A 24,781-nucleotide genomic window follows, 5' to 3' on the forward strand; every position below is an offset into this window, starting at 1 on the left:
GGGGGGGGGCTAAGGGAAACACTCAAGGCTCTGGAGCAAAAGAGGACCAAAGCTGACACAACAGGCAGCTGAAGGCCTGCCTTTTTCTCCTGTCGCTATCCATCAGGAAACAGGTAGATGCTTAAGCTCAGGGCATCCAGAAGTAGTCACTGGGATGAAGATTCTGCCATTTCTCTGCCACCAAGTGCCCTTAGTGAGCTGGTGACCTCCTATGCCTAGACCCCGGGTTCCTTCTGGTCAAAATGGGGATTTGAAATCCCTTCCCAGGCTTAAAGGGCTGATAAGAGCCGAGAGGAGAAATCAGGGGGTGAGGCCTGTTAGAAAATAAGACGGCTCCGGGGCAACAGCCCAGCAGCCCTACGTGGGGGGGCGGAGGAGCGCTAGCATCCCAACGCCCGGTCCAGGCCCTTCTCCACATCGTGGCCACTCTGTGCCTCCTCTTAGGGTGCGAAGGCACCAGACCGGCTGACTCCAGAGGGTGCCGGCCGGTCCCCGCCCCGGGTCCGCTGTGCTGGGCGGCCACTCACCGGCCCCCGGCCCCACGCCGCCCCGCTCCGGGGACAAGCAGCCCTTCTGCGAGCCCAGGAAGCCGAAGCTCGACTGCTGGAAACGGTCAAAGTCCCCCAAGGGCAGCGCCCGATACCCGGACCTGCCGAGCATGGCTCCTGACTGGGGCACGCCCCGCGCCCCCGCGCGGTGCCCGGCAAGCGCAGCCGGCCGCTCCCCAAGCCCGCCCCCGGCAGGCCGCCGCTTCCGGTTTCACGGGCCGCGACGCAGGAGGAGGCGGCTAGCTCGGCCGCGTTCCCGCCGTCGCACAGCGCCCCCTGCGCCGGGAGGACCGAACCCGCTGGAGCCCTGCCTCTCTGCTCTCGCCCGGCCTTGGAAAAGGAGCAGCAAGGCAAGGTGAACTCTGTGAGTGGGTTTTCAGAAGCCGAAGTTTAAAACTCCAGAATCAAGGAAATGCTACCAGCTTTCTCAGCACTCCCGCTGCAAACTCACATACTGAGGTGGCGGTGCGTGTGGGTGTGGGGGTGTCTTATCTAGAATTAGGGTTTCTTAAGGGTCTGGTCAGCAAATTATTCCTCCTTGTGTCCCCACAGCCCAGCAAGCAGTGCTCGGCACAGAATGGATCTCAGACTTGTTGAATGAAGCCGTAACCAGCTTGTTGTGGTCCAGGTGTGGCAGGAGGGCCTGAACTTTGGCACAAAAAGAGAAATTTCATGTGCAGACCTCAGGGAGTACAGCAGAGTGAGGAAGAAGGGGGAGAGCATAAACCATCCTGGGGCAGGCCCTCCAGAGAGAGCATCACAGAGGTCCAGAAATGGCACACCCCTTGATCCAGAGGTAACTTGCCACTCCATGGCTCAAGAAAATCCAAATGCAAATGGTGAATTTACTCTGAGAAGCACTGATTTTCAACTTGGTGTTGGGGCGGGGTGTCTTTCAAAGTGAGCAAAGAGGAGGCTCAGTTGAGTAAGCATCCGGCTTCAGCTCAGGTCATGATCTTGAGGTTCATGGGTTCCGGCCCCACACTGGACTCTGCGCTGACAGCTCAGAGCCCGGAGCCTGCTTCAGATTCTGTGCATGTGTCTCCCTGGGCCCCTCCCCGACTCACACTCTGTCTCTTTCTCTCTCTCTCTCTCAAAAATAAATAAACATTAAAAAAAGAGTGAGCAAAGAAATTAATACAACTTTCTTTGTCTCAGCTACATGCCAGTCCTGCCTCCTCAGGCCCTTCACACCCCAGCCATAGCCATGTCCCTTCTGCAGATGCTGCTTCACCATCTTTGGCTTGTCCTAGTTTGATGGCCTGATTCTAAAGCCCTGGTGGGTACTGATCAGGCTGAAGGTTAGGGTAGGCCCCTGAGGCCTCTCACATAGTCCCTAGGAAGTTGGGTCTCCCCGCCATTCCCTTTCCCCCACACGCCCCAGATGATAAACTTTACAAGAGCAAGATCCTGTCACCATCCCTAGTCTGCTCCAAGCTGGAACTGAGCACAGAATTGTACACAGCAGGTGGCACAGTGGTTGGGATGGTTTGATGTTTGAAAGCCAGGGCCCTTGACCCAGTGAGGAGTTGTGCTTTCTCCCCTCACCAGCTGGGACCTGGCACGCTTCTCCTTTGGCCAAGAGCTGATTTGCTCTCTTCTCGCTGTCTTCCCCTTGCCAGCCTGCCACCACTGCCTCAGACTCACCAGCCTTTCCAATTGCCACCCAAGGCATCATCCTGTCCCCCCTCATCTCCACTCAGTGTCCTCCCAGTGTCTCTAACTCAGATCCCTCCTTTGCATCCCACAGCCATTGTCCTAGATCAGGCCACCTGTCCCGGTTGTCAGAGTGCCCGTCCCAGCATCCATGTTGGGTCATGTTCCTGGGTTCTAAACTCACTCTCTTGTTGCTCACAGAACTGGTCCATCTCCTTGGCTCTGATGCTGCCCATGGGTCCCCTCTTAAATCTGAATATGACTCAAACAGGCTCTCCTGTGTCAAACCTCCATGCCTTTGCACGTGCTGTTCAAGTGTTCCCCCAGCCCCTAAGTCCTGGCGACCACCCACCCTCCTTCCCCGTTCCTTCAAGTGCCAGCCGAGGATCTCCTTTCCAGCCAGTCCCACTAGTGTATGAAAACTTCTGTTTGGGTAACTGCTCTTCCACTAGACCTGGGGTTCTCCCGAAGCAGGGCCACCTGTGGCTCATCTCTGTCCCCACCCCCTTGGCCCTCCCTCAAAGCCGAGGGAGGGCGCTGCCTCCTTTCCAGCTCAGATCTGCTACATTCCCTTACCCCCAGGTCAGCCAACCGTCTTCTCCTCTCCTCCACCTTCCGTCCTCCGGCTCTGGGCGTGTCTTCAAATCCCCCAAGTCGGCCTCTCCGCCCCTAGAGCCGCCCCTCCACCCCTAGAACCGCCCCTCCGCTCTGTCTCACTTCCTCTCGGGAGGCGGGCTCTCAGCGGGCGCCGCCCCTTACGGATAGACTCGGACGGGTTCGGGAGACTTGGCCCTCTGGCGCCTGCTTCTCGTTCCGCTTCTCCTCCCGCCCCTCAAGCTCAAAACCCAGAATCGAAACTGTGCTGTGATCCATGCAGCGGGAGCCTGCACTCGCCCAATCTCCGGGTCCCCAGCAAGATCCCGCACTGCCCCCCACACCCACCATGCCTCCCCCGGAGTCCGTCTCCGAAGACCACCAGCCCAGCCCCAGCCACAGCCCCACGGAGGTACTACTGGGTTTGGGGAGATGGGGTTTAGGCTTTGTTGATTTGGTCAGTTGCGGGGAGAGGTGGGAAGGGAGAGGGCAACTTGGCCAAGCACCTCAAAGAGTGACACAGAGAGAAAAGCAGGCACTGGGTCCTGACCCTCTTGGCTGGGGTAGGGGTAAGTGAGACCAGGATGAGTTAGGGGAGCCTCTCCAGGCGCAGGGGGCAAAATGACCACGCTGGCGCTTTGCCTCCTAAGCTCCTGCCTCAGATGAAGGTCCACAGGTTAGGGAGAATGGCAGGAGCAGCCCTACTGCGCAGGCCTCTGGAGCCAGGAACGTGTCCCAGGTGTGGGAAAACCAAAACCCAAGTTCCCAGATCAGAAAGTGGGAAACTGGCCCGGATGAGAGAAGTGTCTTGGCTAAGGCCTCACAGCTCCTGTGGTGGTTTCTCCGCTAGGATACCTCCAGGATCCTTTTCTTGGAACACCCCTCGAGCACAGCCCCCGTCCACAAGGTCCTCCTCCTGGAAGCTTGCCTCAGTCTTCTCCCGGACAAATGCCCCAGCTCCCCTCCTCCCCCAAAGGAGCTACTTACATCACTTGCTCTATGTTCTTCCAGGCCCTTTGGCTCCCTTTCATGAAAGCACCTTCTTGCAGTAACTTTTATTATTTGCATTATTAAAACTAGGAGTAATACGACTTAATTATGAACACTCCTCACGTGCCAGGTACTGTTTTAAGCACTTTTTTTTGCTGTAAAATATCCATAACATAAAACGTACCATGTTTTTAAGGATTTTTTTTTTTTAATTTTTTAAATGTTTATTTTTGAGAGAGAGAGAGAGCAGGGGAAGGGCAGAGAGAGAGAGAGGGAGACACGGAATCCAAAGCAGGCTCCAGGCTCTGAGCTGTCAGTACAGGGCCCGATGCAGGGCTTGAATTCACAAACTGCGAGATCATGACCTGAGCCGGAGTCGGATGCTTAACGACTGAGCCACCCAGGCGCCCCTTAAGGATTTTAGTTTTGTGAGTCATCTCTACACCTGACATGGGGCTTGAATTTACAACCCTGAGATCAAGAGTTACATGCTCCACCAACCGAGCCAGCCAGCTGCTCCAAAAATTTAACCATTTTTAAGTGTACCTTTCAGTGGTATTAAGTAAATTCACAATGTTGTGTTACTATCACCACCCTCTATTTCCAGAATTCTTTCATCACCCCCAACAGAAACTGTACTCTTTAAGCAATAGCTCCTTATTGCCCCCCTTTTCCCAGTTCCTGGTAACCACCAATCTACTTTCTGTTGCTATGACTTTGCCTAGTTTAGAAAGTGGAACCATGCAATATTTGTCCCTTTGTGTTTGGCTTGCTTTGCTTAGCGTAATGTCTTCAAGGTTCTCATAGCGTGTATGAGAATTTTCTTCCTTTTTATTTTATTTAATTTTTAAGATTTTATATTTAAGCAACTTCTACATTGAGCATGGGGCTCAAACTCACAACCCTAGGATCAAGAGTCACATGCTCTACCAACTGAGCCAGCCAGGCACCCCCTTCCTTCCTTTTTAAAGCTGAATAATATTCCATTGCACATGTAGACACTTTTGTTTATCCATTCATCTATCAATGGACACTTGGGGTATTTCTGCCTTTTGGCTATTGTGCATAATGTGCCTAATGATGCTGGGAACATGGGTGTGCACGTAAGTATCTGTTCAGGTACTTGTTTTCAGTTCTTTGGGGAAATACATCTAGGAATGATATTTCTGAGTTTGTATGGTAGTTGTACGTTTAACTTTTTGAGGAGACGCCAAACCATATTAAGCACTTTATACGATGTCATATGAGAGACGCTTTAATGTATCTCCTCTCTAAACTGAGTTCCTTGAAGGCAGGGATTTATCCCATCCATCCGGGTATCTCAGGGCCTAGGGGATGCTCAGTAAACTGTGGAGGGAGAGCTGGAAGGTGTGAGTGAGTGGCGGAGTGGGGTACTGGTAAGCCTCGGTTTTGTATCAGCCTTCCTGGAATGGGACTCTGTGCAGCCACAGGAGTGGGTGCGGTGGGTGGGGACTCCTGGATTTCAGGCCTCACCCCCACCTCTCTGGTCCCCCAGAAAGCCGTGGAGGAGGAGTTCGAGTTCCTGCGCTGCCAGGGCTGCCAGGTAGAAGCCAAGTGCCCCAAACTGCTGCCTTGTCTGCACACGCTGTGCTCGGGATGCCTGGGGGCGCCGGGCACGCAGTGCCCCATCTGCCAGGCGCCCGGGCCCGCAGGCTCTGACTCGCTGGCCCTGGATAACGTCTTCTTCGAGAGTCTGCAGCGGCGCCTGTCGGTGTACCGGCAGATCGTGGACGCGCAGGCACTCTGCACCCGTTGCAAAGAAACTGCCGACTTCTGGTGTTTCGAGTGTGAGCAGCTCCTCTGTGCCAAGTGCTTCGAGGCGCACCAGTGGTTCCTCAAGCACGAGGCCCGGCCCCTGGCAGAGCTCCGCAGCCAGTCAGTGCGTGAGTTCCTAGATGGCACGCGGAAGTCCAACAACATCTTCTGCTCCAACCCCAACCACCGCACCCCTATGCTGACTAGGTGAGCCGGCCGGCCCAGGGTGGGGTGGCACATCCAAGATACCGGTAGAAGGTGCAGGGAGCAGAGATCCAGAGAGGCACATAGCTGGGAACGTGAGATGAGGAGCTTCTAGGGTCCTGCAACTCAAAGTGTGGTCCTCAGACCGGCAGCATTTGTGCTGTGGCCATGGCCGCAATTTCTGTTATCTCCTACAAATGGGTAGTAATCGTTTCCAGTTCCCCCTTGTAATAAATAAAGCTGCAGAGTCGGCTTTACAAATTTATCCAATAATTTCTTCAGGATAAATTTTGGAAATGCCATTGCTGGGTGAAGGAGTGTGAAAATTTTATACTTTGATACCTGTTACCAAACTGCCTTTAGAAAGTCTTACAGTGGAATTTTCCATATCACAGCCATGGAGTCAGGTATAGAGTTGGATTCTAGATGAGATGCAGGTAGTTCGTTTCTGTCCGAAAAGGCAAAACTATAACACTGTACTATCTCAGGATGTCTATTTCGAAAAAACCCTATCGAATCCAGTTAAAATTATTTTTATTAAACAGCACAGGATTTTAATTCAGTATTTTTGATAATACGTTTGTATGTCAAAAAGTCACAAAATTTATAAAGAGAGGGGGCAAGTCTCCTTTCCACTCTGTCCCTGTCTGCTTAATTCCTACCATTTCTCTCTCCCTCCCTCCCCATCCACAGTTAACCATTGTTACCAGTTTTGAATGTTTCCAGGGTTTCTTTGGGAGTATACGCACAGATAGATAGGGGTATATAGTCTTATACATTCTTATTTTCCCTCTTTTAGCCAAAAAGGTGGCATATGAACGTGAACTCTCCCCACTCCCAATAGATTGCTTTCTGTAAGATTCTGTAGATCCCTTGGGATCCGCAAAGTGAAGGTATTCTTTGCCCATAGGGGACACACTCAGAACTGCATTCCTCCTAAAACTCAAGGTGGCTTGCTTCCTGCTTGGACTTTTACCACCTGCACTACCAGAATGCATTTCCTGCAGGTTCCTTAGCCAACAGATAATATCAACTTGAATTTGGATTTCTTTGTTATTAAGATTCAGGTTTAGTGACTTTTTTATATGTTTATTGGCCATTGTTTTTTCTTCAATTGTGAATTGCCTATTTAGGTCCTTTACCTATTTGTTTGATGTTTTTCCTTCCAGAAATAAGTCTCTTTAATTGCAAGAACCAGTAGCTGTGCAAGCGTTTTTCTCAGGTTGACTTTTGTCATTTCATTTCCTAGGAGGTATTGTGTTTAAGTTTTTAGTTTTATAGAATCCAGTTCATCAGTCTCTTCCTTTACCGTGTCTGGCTTTAATCATACTAGGAAAGACTTTTTCCCCCTTCCAATGTTAAAAATACTTTCTTATATTCTATTTTAATAATCTCATGGTTTTGTGTTTATAATTAAATCTCTAATTTGTATGGAATTTCTTTTTCTGCATGATATAAAGTAGGATTCTCACTTTGCTTTTCTCTCCAAATGGAAAGCTGGTTCTCTCAACAACTTTTATTGAATAATCCACTCTTGCCTTGATCTGAAATGCCCTCTAATGCTCTACTAAATAACCAAGTAATCATGAGTATGTTTGTAAATATCTGTTCTGGGCCAATGATCTGACTATTCCTTCGCTAATCCTTACTGCTGTAGGGAATGCTGTAGCTAGCTTCATGTTTGATAAGGCAAATTAAATTCCCATTCTTCCTCATTTTTGCTTCTCTTTTGTTCTTACAGTTTATGTAATTTCAGAACCTACATATTCATTGGGATTTTATTAAATCTGGGGGGAGTTGGCTACATCTCTGGTTATATCTTTTGAGTTTTATAGTGCTATTGACATACTTCTTGAACTTTTAAACTATAGTTTAATTTATAATATTTAATAACCCTGTGAATAAAATATTTTCCATTATAATTTCTAGCTGGTCATCATTAACATGCTCTAGGCCTCCTGATTCATGTATATTGGTATTAGACTAGCCATCTGATTGAGCTCTTTCCTTTTTGTAAGGTTTTCTAATTGATTCTTTTGGATTTTCTAGGTAAACAATCATATCATCTGCAAATAATAAAAACCTTTTTCTCTCCAGTATTTATGCATATTTCCTCTTTGTAGCTTTGTTTCATTAGCTAGAACTGCCAGAACAATATTGAATACTGCGAAGAAGTGGTCAGGAAAGGCAACTTTATCTTATTCCTAGCTTTCATGAGAAAGTTTATGCATTCTAATACACTGTTTATTATTGGCTTCCTTAGGTAATTTGACAAAATCACATTCAGAAAGTTGCCTCCCGCTTCTCTCTTACTACGAAGTTTTTTGTGGCTGCTATTTTGTTTTATTTTTAACTCGGGAATGGGTGTTCTTTGATCCTGTGAAGGTGTCCTTTTACCTTTCGGTGTGATGAATTATACAGAGGTATGTTTCTTTATGTTGAGCTGTTTTTTCAATTCCCAGGAGAAAAAACCCTATTGGGTCCTGATACTATTATTTTAATTCATAGCTAGATTCCATTTAATACTGTGTTATTTAGGCTATTATCTATATTTATAAATGTGATCAATTTTTATGAATATGTGTGATTTCTTTTACGTTTTTTGATCCATTTTCTACTAATCTCCTTCAGTGAATTTGTAAGCTTGTTTGAACATGGTATATACACACATACACACACATGTAAATTGCTTAGCACAGTGCCTGGCACATATTAAGTACACAGTCAATGTTAAAATCCTGTTCCTATAATTTCTCTGTTCTGCTTTAGAACAATTCAAGAACATAAGCAATTTGGGGTTTGTAGAAGTTTCTCGAGAAACTATCTGAGACTGGTGCTTTTTTTGAAGAGTCAGGTTTTTTCCTTGGTATTGGTCTGTTTTGGATCTTGAGTGAGATTTTCTGAAAATTTTCCAGTTCATCCTAAGTTCTTTCATAATTTAAAAATTTCTTTTATACCTGTCACTATGCCCCCCTTTCTTATTTCTAAATAAGATGTTAGTGGCTTACAAGTGGTCCCACCTCTGATGTAGGGGTTGGGGTGGGTTTCTGTCCAGGTACAATGGGCAGGGCTGGTCCAGCCAAGAGCGTAGGATTCCCATCCCTTGATCAAGGTGGATGGTTTCAAAAACCTGATCATATTGCTTAAAAATCATACACAGACACTCACGATTCACACTGTTTTCATGATTTGCTAGCAGTTACTGGGAACATTCAACTTGTTTTTTCTGCACAAAACTTCAGTGCCATAAATAACCCACAGCTTTCTTCAGGTCACAATGCGGTCACAAACCACTCCGTCCTTTGACACCAAGCTGATTTAGGACTCTGGTTGGGGAGCAGCACCACAGGTGGCTTTAAACTCAGAACTCAGCCTGGGAATGTCTGTCCTGGGCCACTGGCATTGATCCTGATCACCACTTTCACCACTGGCGTGGAGTCCTCTTTTTTTTTTTTTTTTTTTTTTTTTACATTTATTTATTTTTGAGAGACAGAGAGAGATAGAGCCCAAGCAGGGGAGGGGCAGAGAGAGGGAGACACAGAATCGGAAGCAGGCTCCAGGCTCCCGGCTGTCGGCACAGAGCCCGACGCGGGGCTCGAACCCACAAAGTGTAAGATCATGACTCGAGCCGAAGTCGGGCCGCCCAACCGACTGAGCCACCCAGGCGCCCTGCCTGGAGTACATTTCCTACTTCCTTCTATGTGGCACGCCGTCTGCTAGGTGCTAGGGTATAAATGTGAACAGATACAGCCCTGGCCCTCTGTGAGGTCGCCACCTGGTGGAAGAACCAGATCTGTGACTAACCATCAAGGCTAGAAAGTGCCAGGAGGAAATCTGCTCACCCTGAGCTTGGATAATTGCCCTTTCACACTGTCTTCTACCTTGCTATCTTACATGTTCCCTTGCCAGTATCCCCATGCGCACTGGGCTGACATCGGGATGTGTGCTCAGTCATTTGTTAAGGACAGAAAGCAGGAGGAGCACAGGCCCAAAAGTGCGTCATCTTCGAGAAGGCATTGACTGGCGTATGCAGCTTCCAAGAAGGTGTCACATTTAGCCTGACACGTGAGAAAGGAGAAACGGCATTGGGGGCAGGACAGGGTGGGCCAGGAAGCCTGTACAAAGGCAGAGGCACTAGTCAGTCGGCTGCATTTCAGGAATTGCAAGTAAAGGGTATGCCTGAAGGCAGGGGCTGGATGAGGGAACTGGGGTCAGACATGGGAGGCTTAGAGGATTTAGAACTTTATCCTAAAATTTTAGGACATAGATTATTCTCAGCTTGTTCCTTTTTCGTGCATTTCACTCTTGTTTTACCAGTGAACAGTCTATAGAACACACTTTGAGAGGGACCCTATGGGGGGGCTCTGCTGGAAGCCCACTGATGGGTGTTAAGGCAGAGGGTGGGACGGTCAGATTCTCTCCCTGCACTGTGGTTCTGTGAAGTGGGTAAGTTTGGGAGCCAGGAGACCCAGTATTTGTTTCTTTGGCTGCATACTTATTTATATTTCACCCCATTCCATAAAGCATTTGAGGAGATTGACCACTGTGCTGTTGGGCATACGTACCTAGCAGAAACTGAAGCAAAGGACCTGGACCAGGGGAAAGGGAGCCCCATTAGGAGACTGAGGCTGTGGTACAGATGGGGGTGAGGTCTGCAAGAATGCGGAGATGGAAGAATGGGGAAGGGGCCCAAATCTCACACTACCAGGGCCTGCCTCACCTGGAGTTAAAGGTGACCACCAACCTTTCCATTTTTGGGATTGCTGGGGAGTGCCTTTTGCCCAATAGTAATATTGAGTCGAGGACAGCAGTTGGAACTGACTCCCATATCTGGGTGTCAGATCCCAAAGCTTGGCCGGATGGGGTGGAGGAATTAATCCAGAGGCATCAAAGCTTATAGCCAGAAAGCATTTGGATTAGTTGAGTGGAAAAAACAAAAGATCTATTAATCCAGTTTGAAAGGTGTGATGAGACCGTAACCTGGGAAAAGAGTTCCCAAGGCCAGAAGTTGGAATGATTTCACAAGAGGACAGGGAGAAGCAGGCGGGACAGCCCAGGGGAAGGTTCAGGGCAGAGACGGACAGATCTCAGTGGCAAAGCTGGGGATAAGGAAGGGAAGGGCTGCTAGCTGAGAAGGAAATGGAAAAGACATCCTCATGGACCTCATGGGCTCCCCCTCAGGGCTGGGTGGGGGAAGAAGGCCAGATGCCACAGGTGCAAACTATGAGGAGCCCCCTTGCCCTCATGAACCAAGCAAGTGCCTCCTGAAATTCGTTTGCACCCTCGGTGTCCGGCTGGCCTCCTTGGCCCAGCCTGTCTGGGGCCTTCCTGGTACCCTCTGTGAAGTTATCAGTAAATTGCGTCTTCTTGGGGATTGATGATCTTACCGGGGTTGAAAGCTGACCCAGAAGCACCACATGAGCAAGCAGAAGGATGCTGCCAGGAGTTAGGGCACAAAGAATCCATTTCCAAGTTTTTCTATGAACTCACCCAGGGGACTTGTTTTCTGAGCCAAGCCAAGAGCAACTGCTTTTCCTTTCATGGGGGTGGGGGGCATGGAGCCCCAAGGTAGATTTGGTTGAATGCGTAGATAAGAGGGCCATGTGAAGTGTACCTTGAAGAGGTTTGTCTGTATGAGATACAACGAAAACAAACGTGTAAATTAGTAACAAATTTTTAGTCAGTCTCTTAAGCAAAAATGAATGAATGGCTTATGTAAGAAGTGAACAGGGTTGTGGCCAGCCTCTGACCCTACTTGATTAGATATTCATATTATGTCAACAGGACCTGCTTTCTCTGTATTTCTTGTGACCCTTCTTTGCTCCAAGTCAGCCCCATTCACGGAAGGGTTTCTTCCTGTCGCTTGCCAGATGATTGCAGCTCCAGAGGCCCTTGTACACACCCTCATTCTCAAATCCAGTGGGAGAAAGCAAGAATCCCTTCCCGGATTCTAAGCCTAGTCTGAGTATGTTTCTGATTGGATCAGACACCCATCCATGCAGGCGACAGGTTTGAAGCCAGCCTCAGATGAAGCTTCCCAACTCCTTGGAACCTGGGCCGTCCCTTTCCAGCAGGAGGTGTTTTCCCTTTTCCAACCTGGGCAGAGAATGGGCTCTTCTGGTTGCAGTATCCCTTTTATTAATACTTATCTGTCTTTTGAGATGTTTTTCCTGGGCTGTTATCTTAATTCTCATGCCTTCTTGAAAGATTATTGAGGAAGAGAGAACTGTTCCCATTGTATAAATGAGGCAAGAGGCCAATGCATTAATGGGAGCTAACCCAACTGGGAGAACTTGTCTGAGCCAAGACCCAAATGGGGTAGAGGCTTTCCTGACTGCAAACAGTGTGTGCGTTTCCTGGCACTGCTGGCCACTACAGGCAGGCAGTCCTCAACTAACAACTGGGCTGAGTTGCAAAAAAGGATTCTGCAAGTTGCTTGTTTAGAACTCGAGTGTTTTTTTCCCCTCAGAAGTGGATTATTAAAAGAAAGCGTGCTATTTAAGAAATGATAAATTTAATTTTCCTTAACTTTAGCAGAAGAAAAAGATACTGAAGAAAAATTTTACTGAAGTAAAATTAGACTTTACTAAACTTCAAAGAAATGTTTCTTCATTGTAAAATGTTTCCTAAAATATCTAAGACTAAGCAAAAAAAAAAATACTAAGACATTAAGAGGTTGTAGTTATTATAGTTTGGTTTTAATGAAACATTTCCATTTTAGACAATAGTAGCTAGAGTCTCTGCTGAAAAAGATCAGGATGGCCCACTCCCATCTATCTCACTTGTTTCTATGTTAAAATGGCTCTCATGCGTGGCCCTGGCCCTTGTACTTTAGCATTCGTTCCTATAAATTCTTTATTTCAATTCAGCTCTTAATTGGATGGATGTTGTCAGTAAGCAGTCTAAATTCCTAGGATCTCTTAGTATTGAAAATGTTGGGGCGCCTGGGTGGCTCAGTCGGTTAAGCATCCGACTTCAGCTCAAGTCACGATCTCGCGGTCCGTGAGTTCGGGCCCCGCGTCGGGCTCTGGGCTGATGGCTCAGAGCCTGGAGCCTGCTTCCAATTCTGTGTCTCCCTCTCTCTCTGCCCCTCCCCCGTTCATGCTCTGTCTCTCTCTGTCTTAAAAATAAATAAAACGTTTAAAAAAAATTTTTTTTTAAAAAAAGAAAATGTCTATCAGTTGCTCTTCTGTTTGAATGATATCTTGGCTGGGTATAATATACCTGGGTTACACTGTTGCCTTTAGAATTTTGTAGACTTTGCCGCGTAGTCTTCCAGCATCAAATGTTCATGAGGAGAGGTCTGAGGCCAAATTTATTTGCTTTTTCTGTCTTGATACCTAAAGGTATTTTCATTCTTGAAGTTTATTAATTTAACCAAACTGTCTTGGTGTTGAGCATTTTGTATCCAATTCTGAAACCTGGCAGACTTCTTCAATCTAGAAATTCTTATTACAGGGAAATTTTCTTACTCCTTCTCTTTTTTCCTCTTCCTTTTCCTCCTCATTGTACTCTTTTTTGCTCTATTGCCATTAGTATTATAATGTATTAGTATTATTTCTTGGGTTTTTCTGATTCATAATCTTAACAGTATTACTATGATTTGGGGGGAACTGATTTGTTTAATGACTCTTGAATGAGTAATGAAGATGATGATAAATCATTTTATACACATTGTAGTAAAAGTACTTGAGACTATCAAAATTGTTTCACGTAAGGATTTACTGCCTGTTTTCTGTTTTACCAGAGTCATTAACATTTAATGATTAACTTTAGTCTTTGAATTTTGTAACAAATTCCGCTTTGGCATCTCTTACAATTTGGATTTATTCTGCCAAAGCTGTTAGAGTTAGAAAAGCATTTCAAGATTGGTATAGCCAAGTAGAAGAGCTGCCTTTTTATGCCATGTGTCACTTGACTGATAAACAGTGTTTATTGTTAACTTAGTCAAATCATGTTTTTCTTATTCATGGCTTTAATTAACCGATTGTTTTAGCTACTTCCATCTCTTTTGCCATCTCATTTACTGAAATTAGATCAGATTTAAATAGTTTGTAGTCACTGTACTCATCTATGTGATAAACCTTGTCTTGCTGCCTTGCAACATTTCCTGGCGTGTAAATCCCTACTTCATCACTGTTCACTAACATTCAATATTGTATAATTGTAGTCCATTATGATAAAATGCAGTGAATTCCAAGTTATCTAAAACTGTTCCAAAAATCAAATCTCCTTTATTAACATATAGCTTATGTGATGCTTTAAAAATGTCTTGCACTTGATACTGTTTTGGCTATACTTCTGAGGGGGGTCATTGCAATGGTCCCAGCATATGACGATCATCACATTTTAGAAATACCGTGTTGGTGGCACTGGGAAGGGTTGATTGGAAAGACCAGAGGCAGGGAAGCCTGTTAGGGGATATGCCAAAGGAGATAAGTTGTGATCGAGGCAAGAACAAAGGTGTGTAGCAATGGGAACTCATGTGACAGATTTAGGAACCAGGATTCTACCTCGGTCGTCTTTACATCCTAGTGCCATGCTCATGCATAGTTGGTATTTAATATTTGGGGGTGGAGGGTAAATGAAGGTAGAATCAGCAAGAGTTAGTGATTTGTTGAAGTGGTTGGAGGGGGGCGCGTATCTGGCGTTCCCCCTTGGTCTCTGGCTTGAGTGGCCTTTCAGTGGGTCATAATGGACACGCCAGCCCTCTGTCTTGGGAGCAGGGACCTGCCTAGAAAAGAGTGGGGAAGGTAGATGGGTGATGGGCATTAAACGAGGGCAGTTGTCTTGATGAGCACTGGGTGTTGTATGTGAGTGTTGAACCACTGAATTCTACTCCTGAAACCAATATTGCATGGTATGTTAACTATCTAGAATTTACATGACAGTCTGAAGAAAAAAGAAAAGAGTGGGGAAGGAAAAGCACAAACTTTCTCTTTCTCATTCTTGGCTGTGGGGTTGGCATAAGATGGGTGTGAGAAACAGACAAAGCTTCCTCCTCTTACCTTTTCTCGCTGCTGCCTTTCTGGTGTCTTCCTCTCTGAGCCCTTAGGTTCTACGATCTCTGTCACCACCTTCTCAACCAATGAAGAGTTGGAGGAGGGGAAGTCAATAGGAATAATGCTTTCGCTCTAAGTATCCCAGGCTCTGCAATTACCCATCTCTTCTGGCTTCAGAAATCTTTCCTCAACTCTGTTTCCCAGCAGAGCAGGAAACCAGTCTGATTGAAAGCATTCATATTTGTATGTAAATGACAAATGTATCCCTTTAATTGCCCTCTAGCCAATAATTTGAGTTTCCAAAGGAGGCTGTTCCTTTTGCTATTCCCTCAAAGTGGAAGCTCCCTGTCACTCTCGTGGAAGTGAGCATGGTAGAGTAGAGAGTTTTTCAGTTCCCATTCAGACCAGCCGGGCTCTGCCCTGGAGTCCTGCTCTGGGGCCAGCTCTCCTCCACGGGTCCCATTTTCATAGGATTTTTGCTTCCTGGATTTCCCAGCCCTGTTTCTTAGAACAGCAGAAGTGGCATACCGCTCTGGCCTCAGCAGGAGGTGTGGCTACACTGGGCTGGCCTGACCCTAGTGGGAAGGGGACAGCCCAGAGACCACACTCAATATGATGTTTCCGTACTGTCTGAGGTTGAGAGGTTGACTTACCAACAGTAGGGCTAATATCCCTGCCGTGCAAACATGTGTAGTTAATGCCTCCCCTTCTTGCATGGCTCCAGAATGTCCAATGTGTAGCTGGCACTGTGCAGGTGACTTCCCATACACCAGCCCATCTTTGTCCTTGCAACAGTCTATGAGAGGCATTCTTATTTATCCCCATTTTATAGACAGGGAAGTTAAGACTCGAGAGAAAGTATTTTACTCCAGGCCTTGTAGCTAGGAATCAGAAGGGCTCAGATTCAGGCCCAAGGCCGTCCACCTCCAGGACCCATATCCTTCCTGCTGTCACATGGCCTCTGGCATGGCAATTTAAGACATAGGCAGCTTTCAGATAGGGAGACTGAGAACCCAGGAAACATGTTGAGGCTTCTAACTAAAATATTAACGACATAGTCAATTCACTGAACAGTCATAAAGGGACAAGCAAAACAATACATGTCAGGGAAGAAGAGGAAAAGCTTTATTATTCCTAGATGGAATGTTTTCTGAGGGTTCTCCATTGCCTCCTCTTTAAAGTCCAAACTCCTTCACTTAGAAGTGATTATGGAAATTTTGGGAAAATGTAAATAGATGAAAAGGGGGAGGGAGGGAGAAAGAGAAAGAAGTAACTCCCCTCAATATAGACTGTTTACTCTCCTTCCTGCCGTCTCTACAATCACATAAACCAAACTGAACAGAAGCAGATAGTTCTGTAACCTGCTTTTCTCACGATAGGAAGTTGTGAATGTCTTTCCGAAAAATACATAGTTTTGAATTTTTGGGTAGTCGCATCTGTTGAGTGTATGATTTCTTCCATTTCTTCAGTGGCTATAAGGTCTTTACCATCATCAGTAGTCAACTATCACACCTCTATGGTGTTATGGTTCATAGTTAAGTCTGTGACCCACCGGAAATGTATTGCGGCATCACGAGTGAAACAAGCCCTAATTTGCTTCTCCCCACCGCAGTAGCTGGTTTTCTCGATTCTGACTGTTGAGTGGAATTGTTTAATGTCCATTAGTGTGGGATGCTTTCTTTATTCTATAAAATATCACATTCTTATACGGATGCCAGGACCTAGATAAGTAATATCTGGTCTGTTCTGCTGATTTTCCTTCCTTTTTACTCTTGGACTAGTGCCACACACACTTCTTAAAATAATGGTAGTTCTATCCTATGTTATCTGGCAGAGAAAATTCCCCTTTCTGACACTGATTTCCCCAAAATTCCTTTTTTTCCCATTAAGTTTATTTAGTAGAGAGAGAGAGCGTGTGCAAGCGGGGTCAGGGGGAGGGAAGGGACAGAGAGAGAGGGAGAGAGAGAATTCCAAGCAGGCTCCTCACTGCCAGCACAGAACCCAACATGGGGCTCGAACTCATGAACCTTGAGATCATGACCTGAGCAGAAACCAAGAGTTGGTAGCTTTTAACCGACTGAGCCACCCAGGTGCCCTTTCCCCAAAATTTCTTAACTATTTGATCTGTTTATTCTGTCCTGTGAAATTGAGAATCCATTGATGAAGTTTCAAACTCTCATCTGTAATTTGATTAAAATTGCTTTAAACCTTTATCTGAACTTGAAGAGAATTGATATCGTGATATTTATTTAGTGTTTCCAGTTGGGGCCTTGAGACACTTTTGTTTTTTAGATTCTTTCTCAGTGGAATTCTTTTTTTCCCATGTATATATTTTTTGTTAGAAGTATGTCTACTTTTTTTTTTTTTTTTGAGCATTTGAAAATTGTTGTTTGTGAATGAGAGCCTGGGAATTTTTTCCATAATTCTTTTCATTTGAATTGCTGGGATAGCATTCCATTGTATGGTTGTATCATAATTTATGCAACTGTTTGCCTAGCGTGTTTCAATTCTTTGCCATTATGGACTGTGTTGCATTGTACAGATGTTATTTTGTACATGTTGAGGTAGAGCTACAGAATAGAGACGCAGAAGGGGGATTGTTGGGTCAGAGGATAAATACATTTGTGATTTTGATGGATATTGCCAAACTGCCCTCTGTAGAGTTATTAGTTCTTTTCATAATTGCTCAGCATTTCTTGTTAATGGTATCATCGGTGAGCGCTAATATCTCAGTCAATTATAATGATCGCAGTCTTTGTTGAGAACATATATGTAGGACTTCTCTCATTTGATCCTCTATAGAATTCCCATATGAGGTGGGGGTTATCCCTGTTTTACAGATAGAAGATAGAGGCAAAAAGAGGTTAAGTGACTTGCTAAGGGCACAGAGCTGAGGTCAGATCCACAGTTGCCCTCTGCTTCAGTTGACGCTTACCTCAGTCACCGGCCCTGCCTCTTGGTGATGGGTCTCTGTTACTTAGATCAGATTTCCCCATGTTGGAGTTGCTGAGTGCTCTTGACCCAGTGGCAACTCCCATGCTTCCCTCACGCTCTGGGCTCTCCAGGAAACCTCAGCTAGCCTAGCATAAATCTCCTGTATTTGATCAAGAGGTTCGAGCTCTGAAGCCTTGCCCTCTTCGGTGGTCTGGGGAGGTTGAGAGCCGACAAAGCCGAGGACCAGTGCCTCGTGCCACAATTTTGGAGTCAGGTTGGCCAGCACAGTCTCTGCTGGCAGTTCCAGGACAAGTTGATCTTTAACCGAGGCCAAAGTGGCTCCAGCTAAGAGCCTCTCTCCTGGCCTCAGGTGGGCTGACTTATTATCATTGCTGTTGATAACAGATGATAGCAATATTTCTGGGGAAGTAACTAACAATATTTTCCTGGTAGTATTTGAAGAGGCAGCATTATAGCGTTTCAGAGCCTGGACTTGCGCCTGGCTGGCTGGGTTTTTATATTAGTTTCCTATTGCTGCTGTAACAAATTACCACAAATTTAGGAGCTTAAAACATTACACATTTGTTACTATGTACCTCTGGGGGTCAGAAGTCTGAAATGGGTCTCCCTGAGAGAAAATTAAGATGTTGGCGGGGCCATGTTCCTTCTGGAGGCTCTTGGGGAGAATCTATTTTCTTGCCTTTTCCAGTTCCTAGAAGCTGCCTGTATTCCTCGGTTCATGACCCCCTTCCATCTTTAAAGCCAGCAGGATAGCACGAGACCTCTGCTTCCATTATCACGTCTTCCTTCTCACACCTGCCTGCCTCCCCCTTTTCCTTATAAGGACCCTCGTAATTACACTAGGTCCACCTGGATAATCTTCCCATCCCAAGATCCTTAACTTAATCACATATACAAAGTCCTTTTTGTCATAGAAGTTAACATACTCCAGTTCTGGGAATTAGTACATTATTCTGCCTCATTATTCTGCCTCCTACAGTTTGCCCTCTGGACTCTATCACTTACCAACTGTGATCCTGGACGAGTTATTGTACCTCTTGTTCAGTTTCCTCATCCTTAAAATGGGGATATAATAATTCCTACTCTGTAGGATTGTTAGGAGGATTAAAAGAGTGATATTTCTCAAATACTCATAATATTGTCTGATACACAATAAATGCTGTGCAAGTGCTAGCTAAAATATATTAAGTAAATGAAAATAATGCACACCCTTTGATTTAGCATTCCTATTTTTTGTAACCTATTTCATAGAAACAAAAGCACCCATGTGTTAGGCCACATAAAGCTTTATCCATATTGACAAAAAAAGTACAAATAGGAAATCACTAGAATGTCCATTAACAGGAGAATGACTGGATCAATTGTGGTACAATGTGGAATTTAAGGGGGCTATAAAGAGAATACATTAGATCTATACTTATTAGACCTAGAGGAATGTCCTGAACAAAAGTTAAATTAGAGGAGGAAGCTACAAAGACATTACTCATGATCTTTTATAGCATGATCTTTTTTTTCTTTTTAAGAACAAACGTCAACTCACCAAAATTGTTGTAGATACTTGAGCCAATTATTTAACCACTGATTGTCTCCCTTTCTTCATCTGTGAAATGAGAACAGCAATAATTCTCCCCTCAGTAACTCTAGTGAGGATTATATGGGATGAAATGTGAAAGCACCTGGGTGGCTCTGTAGGTTAAAGCCTCTGACTCTGGATTTCGACTCAAGTCATGATCTCAGTTCATGAGTTCAGGCCCCTCCTTGGGCCCTGCACTGATAGTGTGGAGCCTACTTGGGATTCTCTCTTCCTCCCTCTCTGCCCCCCCCCCCACCAACTGTCTATCTCAAAATAAATAAACTTTAATACCTTTTTTTTTTTTTTTTTTTTTGAGACAGAGAGAGACAGAGCATGAACGGGGGAGGGGCAGAGAGAGAGGGAGACACAGAATCGGAAACAGGCTCCAGGCTCTGAGCCATCAGCCCAGAGCCTGACGCGGGGCTCGAACTCACGGACTGCGAGATCGTGACCTGAGCTGAAGTCTGACGCTCAACCGACTGAGCCACCCAGGCGCCCCTTTAATACCTTTTTTTAAAGTTTATGTATTTTTGAGAGAGCAAGCATGTGTGCACGAGTGGGGGAGGGGTAGAGAGAGAGGGGACAGAAAATCCTCAAGCAGGCTCCGCGCTGTCAGGGCAAAGCCCGATTGCTGGCTTGAACTCACCAACCCCAAGATCATGACCGGAGCCGAAGTCAAAAGTCCAAGGCTTAACCTACTGAGCCATCCACGCACCATGCACCACTTACCCGGTAAACTTTAAAAAGAAAGGGGATGAAATGTATCAAGTCCTTAAAATCCTGCAAGCAGTCTGGATATTTGTGTAAAGTGGTTTGAGCAGACAGTTGTGGAAGGATGCACCCCAGTGCTCACCTGGTTGCCTCGGAGGCGGGGAAAGGAAATTCAGAAACGGTGTGGAGAGACAATCTGTGTATCTGTGCCTTGTTTCACGACTGGAGGCTAGCTGTTGTTACTTAAGTAACTTTTTTACGTTCTAATGCTCTATGGGTAGTTTGGAGACCACAAACTGAATGGAGAAAAGCACGAACCTAGGGACATACCATGATTCAAAGTTTTGTAATTTTTGAAAAGGAGTTTAATAACAAAAATATAAAGGGGTTAGAAGCAGGAGAGCCCTAACTGAGGCCGGCCTTGTGTGTCTGCAGCATCTACTGCCGAGGCTGCTCCAAGCCGCTGTGCTGCTCGTGCGCGCTCCTGGATAGCGGCCACAGCGAGCTCAAGTGCGACATCAGCGCGGAGATCCAACAGCGGCAGGACGAGCTGGACGCCATGGCACAGGCGCTGCAGGAGCAGGACCGCGCCTTTGGCGCGGCGCACGCGCAGATGCACGCGGCTGTCAGCCAGTTGGGCCGCATGCGCGCAGACACCGAGGAGCTGATCCACTCGCGCGTGCGCCAGGTGGTAGCGCACGTGCTGGCCCAGGAGCAAGAGCTGCTGGAGGGAGTGAGCGCGCGGTACCAGCGAAGCTACGATGAGATCGCGGGCCAGCTGGGCCACCTGGAAGCGGTGCTGCAGCGCATCCGCATGGGAGGCGCGCTGGTGCAGAGGATGAAGCGCTACGCCTCTGACCAGGAGGTGCTGGACATGCACGGCTTCCTGCGAGAGGCGCTCAGCCGCCTGCGCCAGGAGGAGCCCCAGAACCTGCAAGCCGCCGTGCGCACCGATGGCTTCGACGAATTCAAAGTGCGCTTGCAGGGACTCGTCTCCTGCATCACTCAGGCGACGGGTAAGCACCCGAGCCACCCTTGTGGCCGACCTGTTTACCATTTAAGGGCCTGTGCCTTGCTGTCGCTCCCTGGGGGAGACAGGGCAGAAAAGAAAGCCGTGGGTTTGTTTTTAGTTTTGTTTTTGTTTAAAGTCAGATTTGCTCACATCGTACATTCCCGAGCACAGGATAAGGAGGAGAGGAGGCCCTGATGTGCGTCTGCAGCCCTCCAGAGGGGTCACGTTTTACTAATTTACAGGGCTCTGTGGATTAGCTGTGATCTTGTGACCCTTGGAGAATTAAGAAACTACTAAGCTGAGAACCAGACACAGTATCATTTTAGCCCCAAAGGGATAACCACTTCGGGAAATTCTCTTAAGCCTCCTGTCTAGCAACAGAGAAGTCAACTGGAACATGAGGTTAGAGCAGAAGGGGACTGAGAAAACCCCCCTGTAGTGGTTGGGTGTTTACCAGAAACCATACTGCACCTCAGTGGAGGAGATGCTTCGCCTCCAGCGTGGCCTGCTGTCTGGACCAGCTGCCTACCTTTGTGGGCCCTTGGGAAGTGGAGAGCAGACCAATTTGTGACCTCAGCAGTTGTCCAGTCCAACTGGGACAAGATGGGAGCACACCACGTAGCTGGAGAATGAGGCAGTGCTTGGCTCTGCAGTCCAGATCCAGGAGTTGGAGCAGCTCTGTATGAGCTGGTGACGTCATCGGGGTTTTCAAGGGACGCCAAGGGGAGGGGTGCCCCAAAGGGCCTCCAAGGTGAGGAACCTTTAACAGCTCTTTGAGGAAATCTCGAGGCTCACATCTGAGCTCTGAATAGCTGGTGTGAGGATGCCCTTACTGGGAAAGAGGTGGGTGGCAACAGAATCTGAAGGCATCCGGGCAAGTGCCAGTGATGGGGGCTCACTCACTCACGCCTGCCCTTGGAGCTGATGGCTGTGGGCTCATACCACCACAATGTGTCTCGGTGGCAGCCGAGAGATGGACAGAGATGCACCTGGGGTTTGCACTCTCTAATGCCACCCTCTCCCTTCTGGCTGGGTTCATGCTCACTGCAATCAGGGAGCTCTCCTTCCAAATGACAGCCCCTCCATGGAGCTGCCCCAGTGCTGTGAGAGGCCCTGAAGAATGAGTCTCTAGGAAAAGCAGCAGAGACATTTCCTCTGTCACTGTCCCAAGCGAAGATGCCTCCCACCGGGGATGTCCCTGACTTGCCTGTGACCTTTTCTGTGTTCTCCAGATGCAGCTCTACACAGGAGGGCCAGCCCAGAGGCTTCCAGCACTCCCAGGGACTCTTCTGACATTGACCTGGTAAGATGGGTTGAGGTCTCAAGGGGAGGTGGTATGGTCCCACAGGTCAAACGGGTTCAGAGTTCCCCTGTGTCAGGAAGGAACCTGAGTCTTGTTGTCCCCTGTGTCTGCAGGCATTAGAGAGGGGAGAGTGCCAGAGAGGGACAGCAAGTGGCCGGACTGGAGCCTTCGGTGGGAAGGAGTAAAGGAAGGGCAGGTGAACTGGCTGGCTCTGAGATCTTAAATGCCAAAGTAGCACTTGATAGATATGAGAGGGGTGAGAACCAGGGATGGACAGGAGGTGAAGAAGGCGGTCACTGGTGGGTGGCCCTGACAGATGGTGGTAGATGACATCTCCCTTACCCTGTCCCCCATCCTAGATATGTGAGCATTTTCCTGGAATCAACACGGAGGCCTTCCCCACCTCTCCCCTGCCCCCAACATGGTTCTTGGAGAGGAGAATGGGGCCAGGAGGCAGACCTCAGTCCCAGCAGGTTGGGTTTCATTGGTGTGATTTCAGGACCAGCATATATGCAAGAATCATAGTTTCTCAGGGTTGGGAGGTGTCCATACCCCCTCTAACGTCGGCATTCCCTCTACAGCACCCTTGACCTATGGCTGTCTATACACACACACACACCTCCCAAGGACAGGAAGCTCACTCATGCTTGAGACAGCCACCCCCATCTCTGCACTGCCCTTAGATTGCTTCCCTGGGAGAAAATGCAGTGGTACCCCTTTGGCTTGCCCTCTTAAGTGCTTGCATGCATGGATCCTCTGGGATAAGCTTCCTGAGATCCTTCCTTGGACTAGGCGTCTGGTCTCCTCCACGTCCTGGTCATCTGGGTCTGCCTGTGTCTGCCTGTCAAAGGTGTGGGCCCAGGACTGATCAGACTTCCACAGAAATCAGGTCTTCTGGTGGTAGCGGTCGGGTGGCGAGCCTAGCTTTGTCATGCATGGCCATTGGGGGAGAGAGATTGTTGTAGGCAGAGGCAATCTGGAGAGACTTCCTGGAGAATGCAGGATTTAGGAACTGAGAGTTTTAGAGCTAGGAGAGCGCATGGAGTCTAACCCTCTATTCTGCATAGGTTGAGGCCCATAGAGAGGGTGACAACTCCAGGCTACATGACACAGCAAGCTAGGGATAGGATTAGAAGCAGACTCCTAACTGCTTTGGGTCCTGCATCCCCACATATGTAGCTTGAAAAGTAAAAAAGGACATTTTTATTATATTTTTGAAGTAATACAATCACACGGTCAGAAGTAAAAACATAGAATGATAAATATGTCAACTACACTTCAATTCTTAAAATCCATTGATTTGTACGCTTACCATTTGTACATTTCACTGTATATAAATTGTACCTAAATTTTTTTTTCAGATCCCCAGGTGATGATAATTTGTAGCTAAGTTGAGAACCAATGCTTTGAGGTCGGGGGACACCCCAACATCTCTCTGCACCCCGTTTCTCATTTGAGCTCTCCATTACTCAGCATCACAGAGATTTCTTGTGCAAACTAAGACTGTGTTTGTACATATCTAATATTTTCACGTAACACCCTACATATGGCACCTTACTGCCCAAATCCTGCACGTACGGTATCTGGATCTTAAAAAAGAAAGAAAGTAACATATCATGTCTCCCTCCCTTCTGGTCCCTATCTTTCCACTTCTTATGCCCATATACCTGTCTCTATTTCTTACATATCCTTCCCGAATTTCTTTATGTAATTACAAGCAAATATGATTACAGGTAATTCCATTTTCCATTCTGTTTTTGCACAAAGGTAGCATACTACCCTATGTTCATAGTATTACGCCCCAGGCTTTTTCACCCCACAAAGTATTCTGGAATTCTTACATTTTCAGTAGGTAGGTAGCTTCCTGATGTCTTTTTGTGTCTGTATAGCAGTCTAGTGAATGGATGTAGCATGTTTTAGTTAGCCAGTTCCCTGTCAATGCATATTTAGGTTGTTTTGGTATCACAATGGTAGGATGAATAATGTCCCCCAAAGAAATCCTACAAATAGTTGGGGAAGGTGCCCCAGGTCCACAGAGCTCGGCTGTCTTCCACGTGCCAGTTGCTGGTTAATGAACAGCAAGAGACCCTGTACTATCTTGTGTGAGGTCTAGGCATTCTTCCGGGTCTTTGTCTTTATGTGACCTCTCACTATTCGCTACTAAGTAGTTTGAACTTGGAGCATCAGAAGAATGCTCTTTCTGCAAAGCCTCTTGCTTTCACTTTGGTAGTAGGCTGGAGGAGGGGGCAGGCAGGCCAGTGGAGCCGGGGGGAAGGATGTCGTCTCACTCTGTGAGTGCAAAGGACTGGTGTAGCAGCTCCAGGGAGGCAGGCGTGGCCGGGCAGTCCCTGGAGAAAGTCCGGTCGCTCAGCTATGCCAGGAGAAAGGTGACTCTCGGGCCCATGTCCCTGCCTTAGGAGGCAGGAGCTGGGCTTCCCGCCCCAACACTGGATCCCT

The 24,781-nt window shown here is 47.0% G+C and overlaps 2 protein-coding genes across 5 annotated transcripts in view; one reads left to right on the forward strand and one right to left on the reverse strand.

Annotated features, from left to right (window-relative positions):
- The window catches only part of STOML1 (stomatin like 1), an 11,933-nt gene extending 9,080 nt beyond the window's left edge, over positions 1-2,853 (reverse strand). The window contains exon 1 of one of the 2 annotated variants that reach the window (XM_049613854.1): positions 2,781-2,853. Coding sequence is in view for 1 of the 2 variants with exons in the window: in XM_049613853.1 (XP_049469810.1) it covers positions 528-660 (133 nt within the window). In the remaining variant the exon portion in view is untranslated. Of the gene's footprint in view, positions 1-527; positions 766-2,780 lie in introns of those variants that run through there. The other variant, XM_049613853.1, reaches the window with a different exon arrangement.
- An 86-nt stretch (positions 2,854-2,939) lies between these two features.
- Positions 2,940-24,781, forward strand: part of PML (PML nuclear body scaffold) — a 38,718-nt gene continuing 16,876 nt past the window's right edge. For all 3 annotated transcript variants that reach the window (XM_049613850.1, XM_049613851.1, XM_049613852.1), the window contains exons 1-4: positions 2,940-3,210; positions 5,305-5,771; positions 20,445-21,025; positions 22,254-22,324. In XM_049613850.1, coding sequence (XP_049469807.1) covers positions 3,076-3,210; positions 5,305-5,771; positions 20,445-21,025; positions 22,254-22,324 — 1,254 coding nt within the window. In that variant the 5' untranslated portion in view covers positions 2,940-3,075. The remainder of the gene's footprint in view (positions 3,211-5,304; positions 5,772-20,444; positions 21,026-22,253; positions 22,325-24,781) is intronic.

The sequence above is a fragment of the Panthera uncia genome (genome assembly GCF_023721935.1).
Source record: "Panthera uncia isolate 11264 chromosome B3 unlocalized genomic scaffold, Puncia_PCG_1.0 HiC_scaffold_1, whole genome shotgun sequence".
NCBI classification, from domain to species: Eukaryota; Metazoa; Chordata; class Mammalia; order Carnivora; family Felidae; genus Panthera; species Panthera uncia.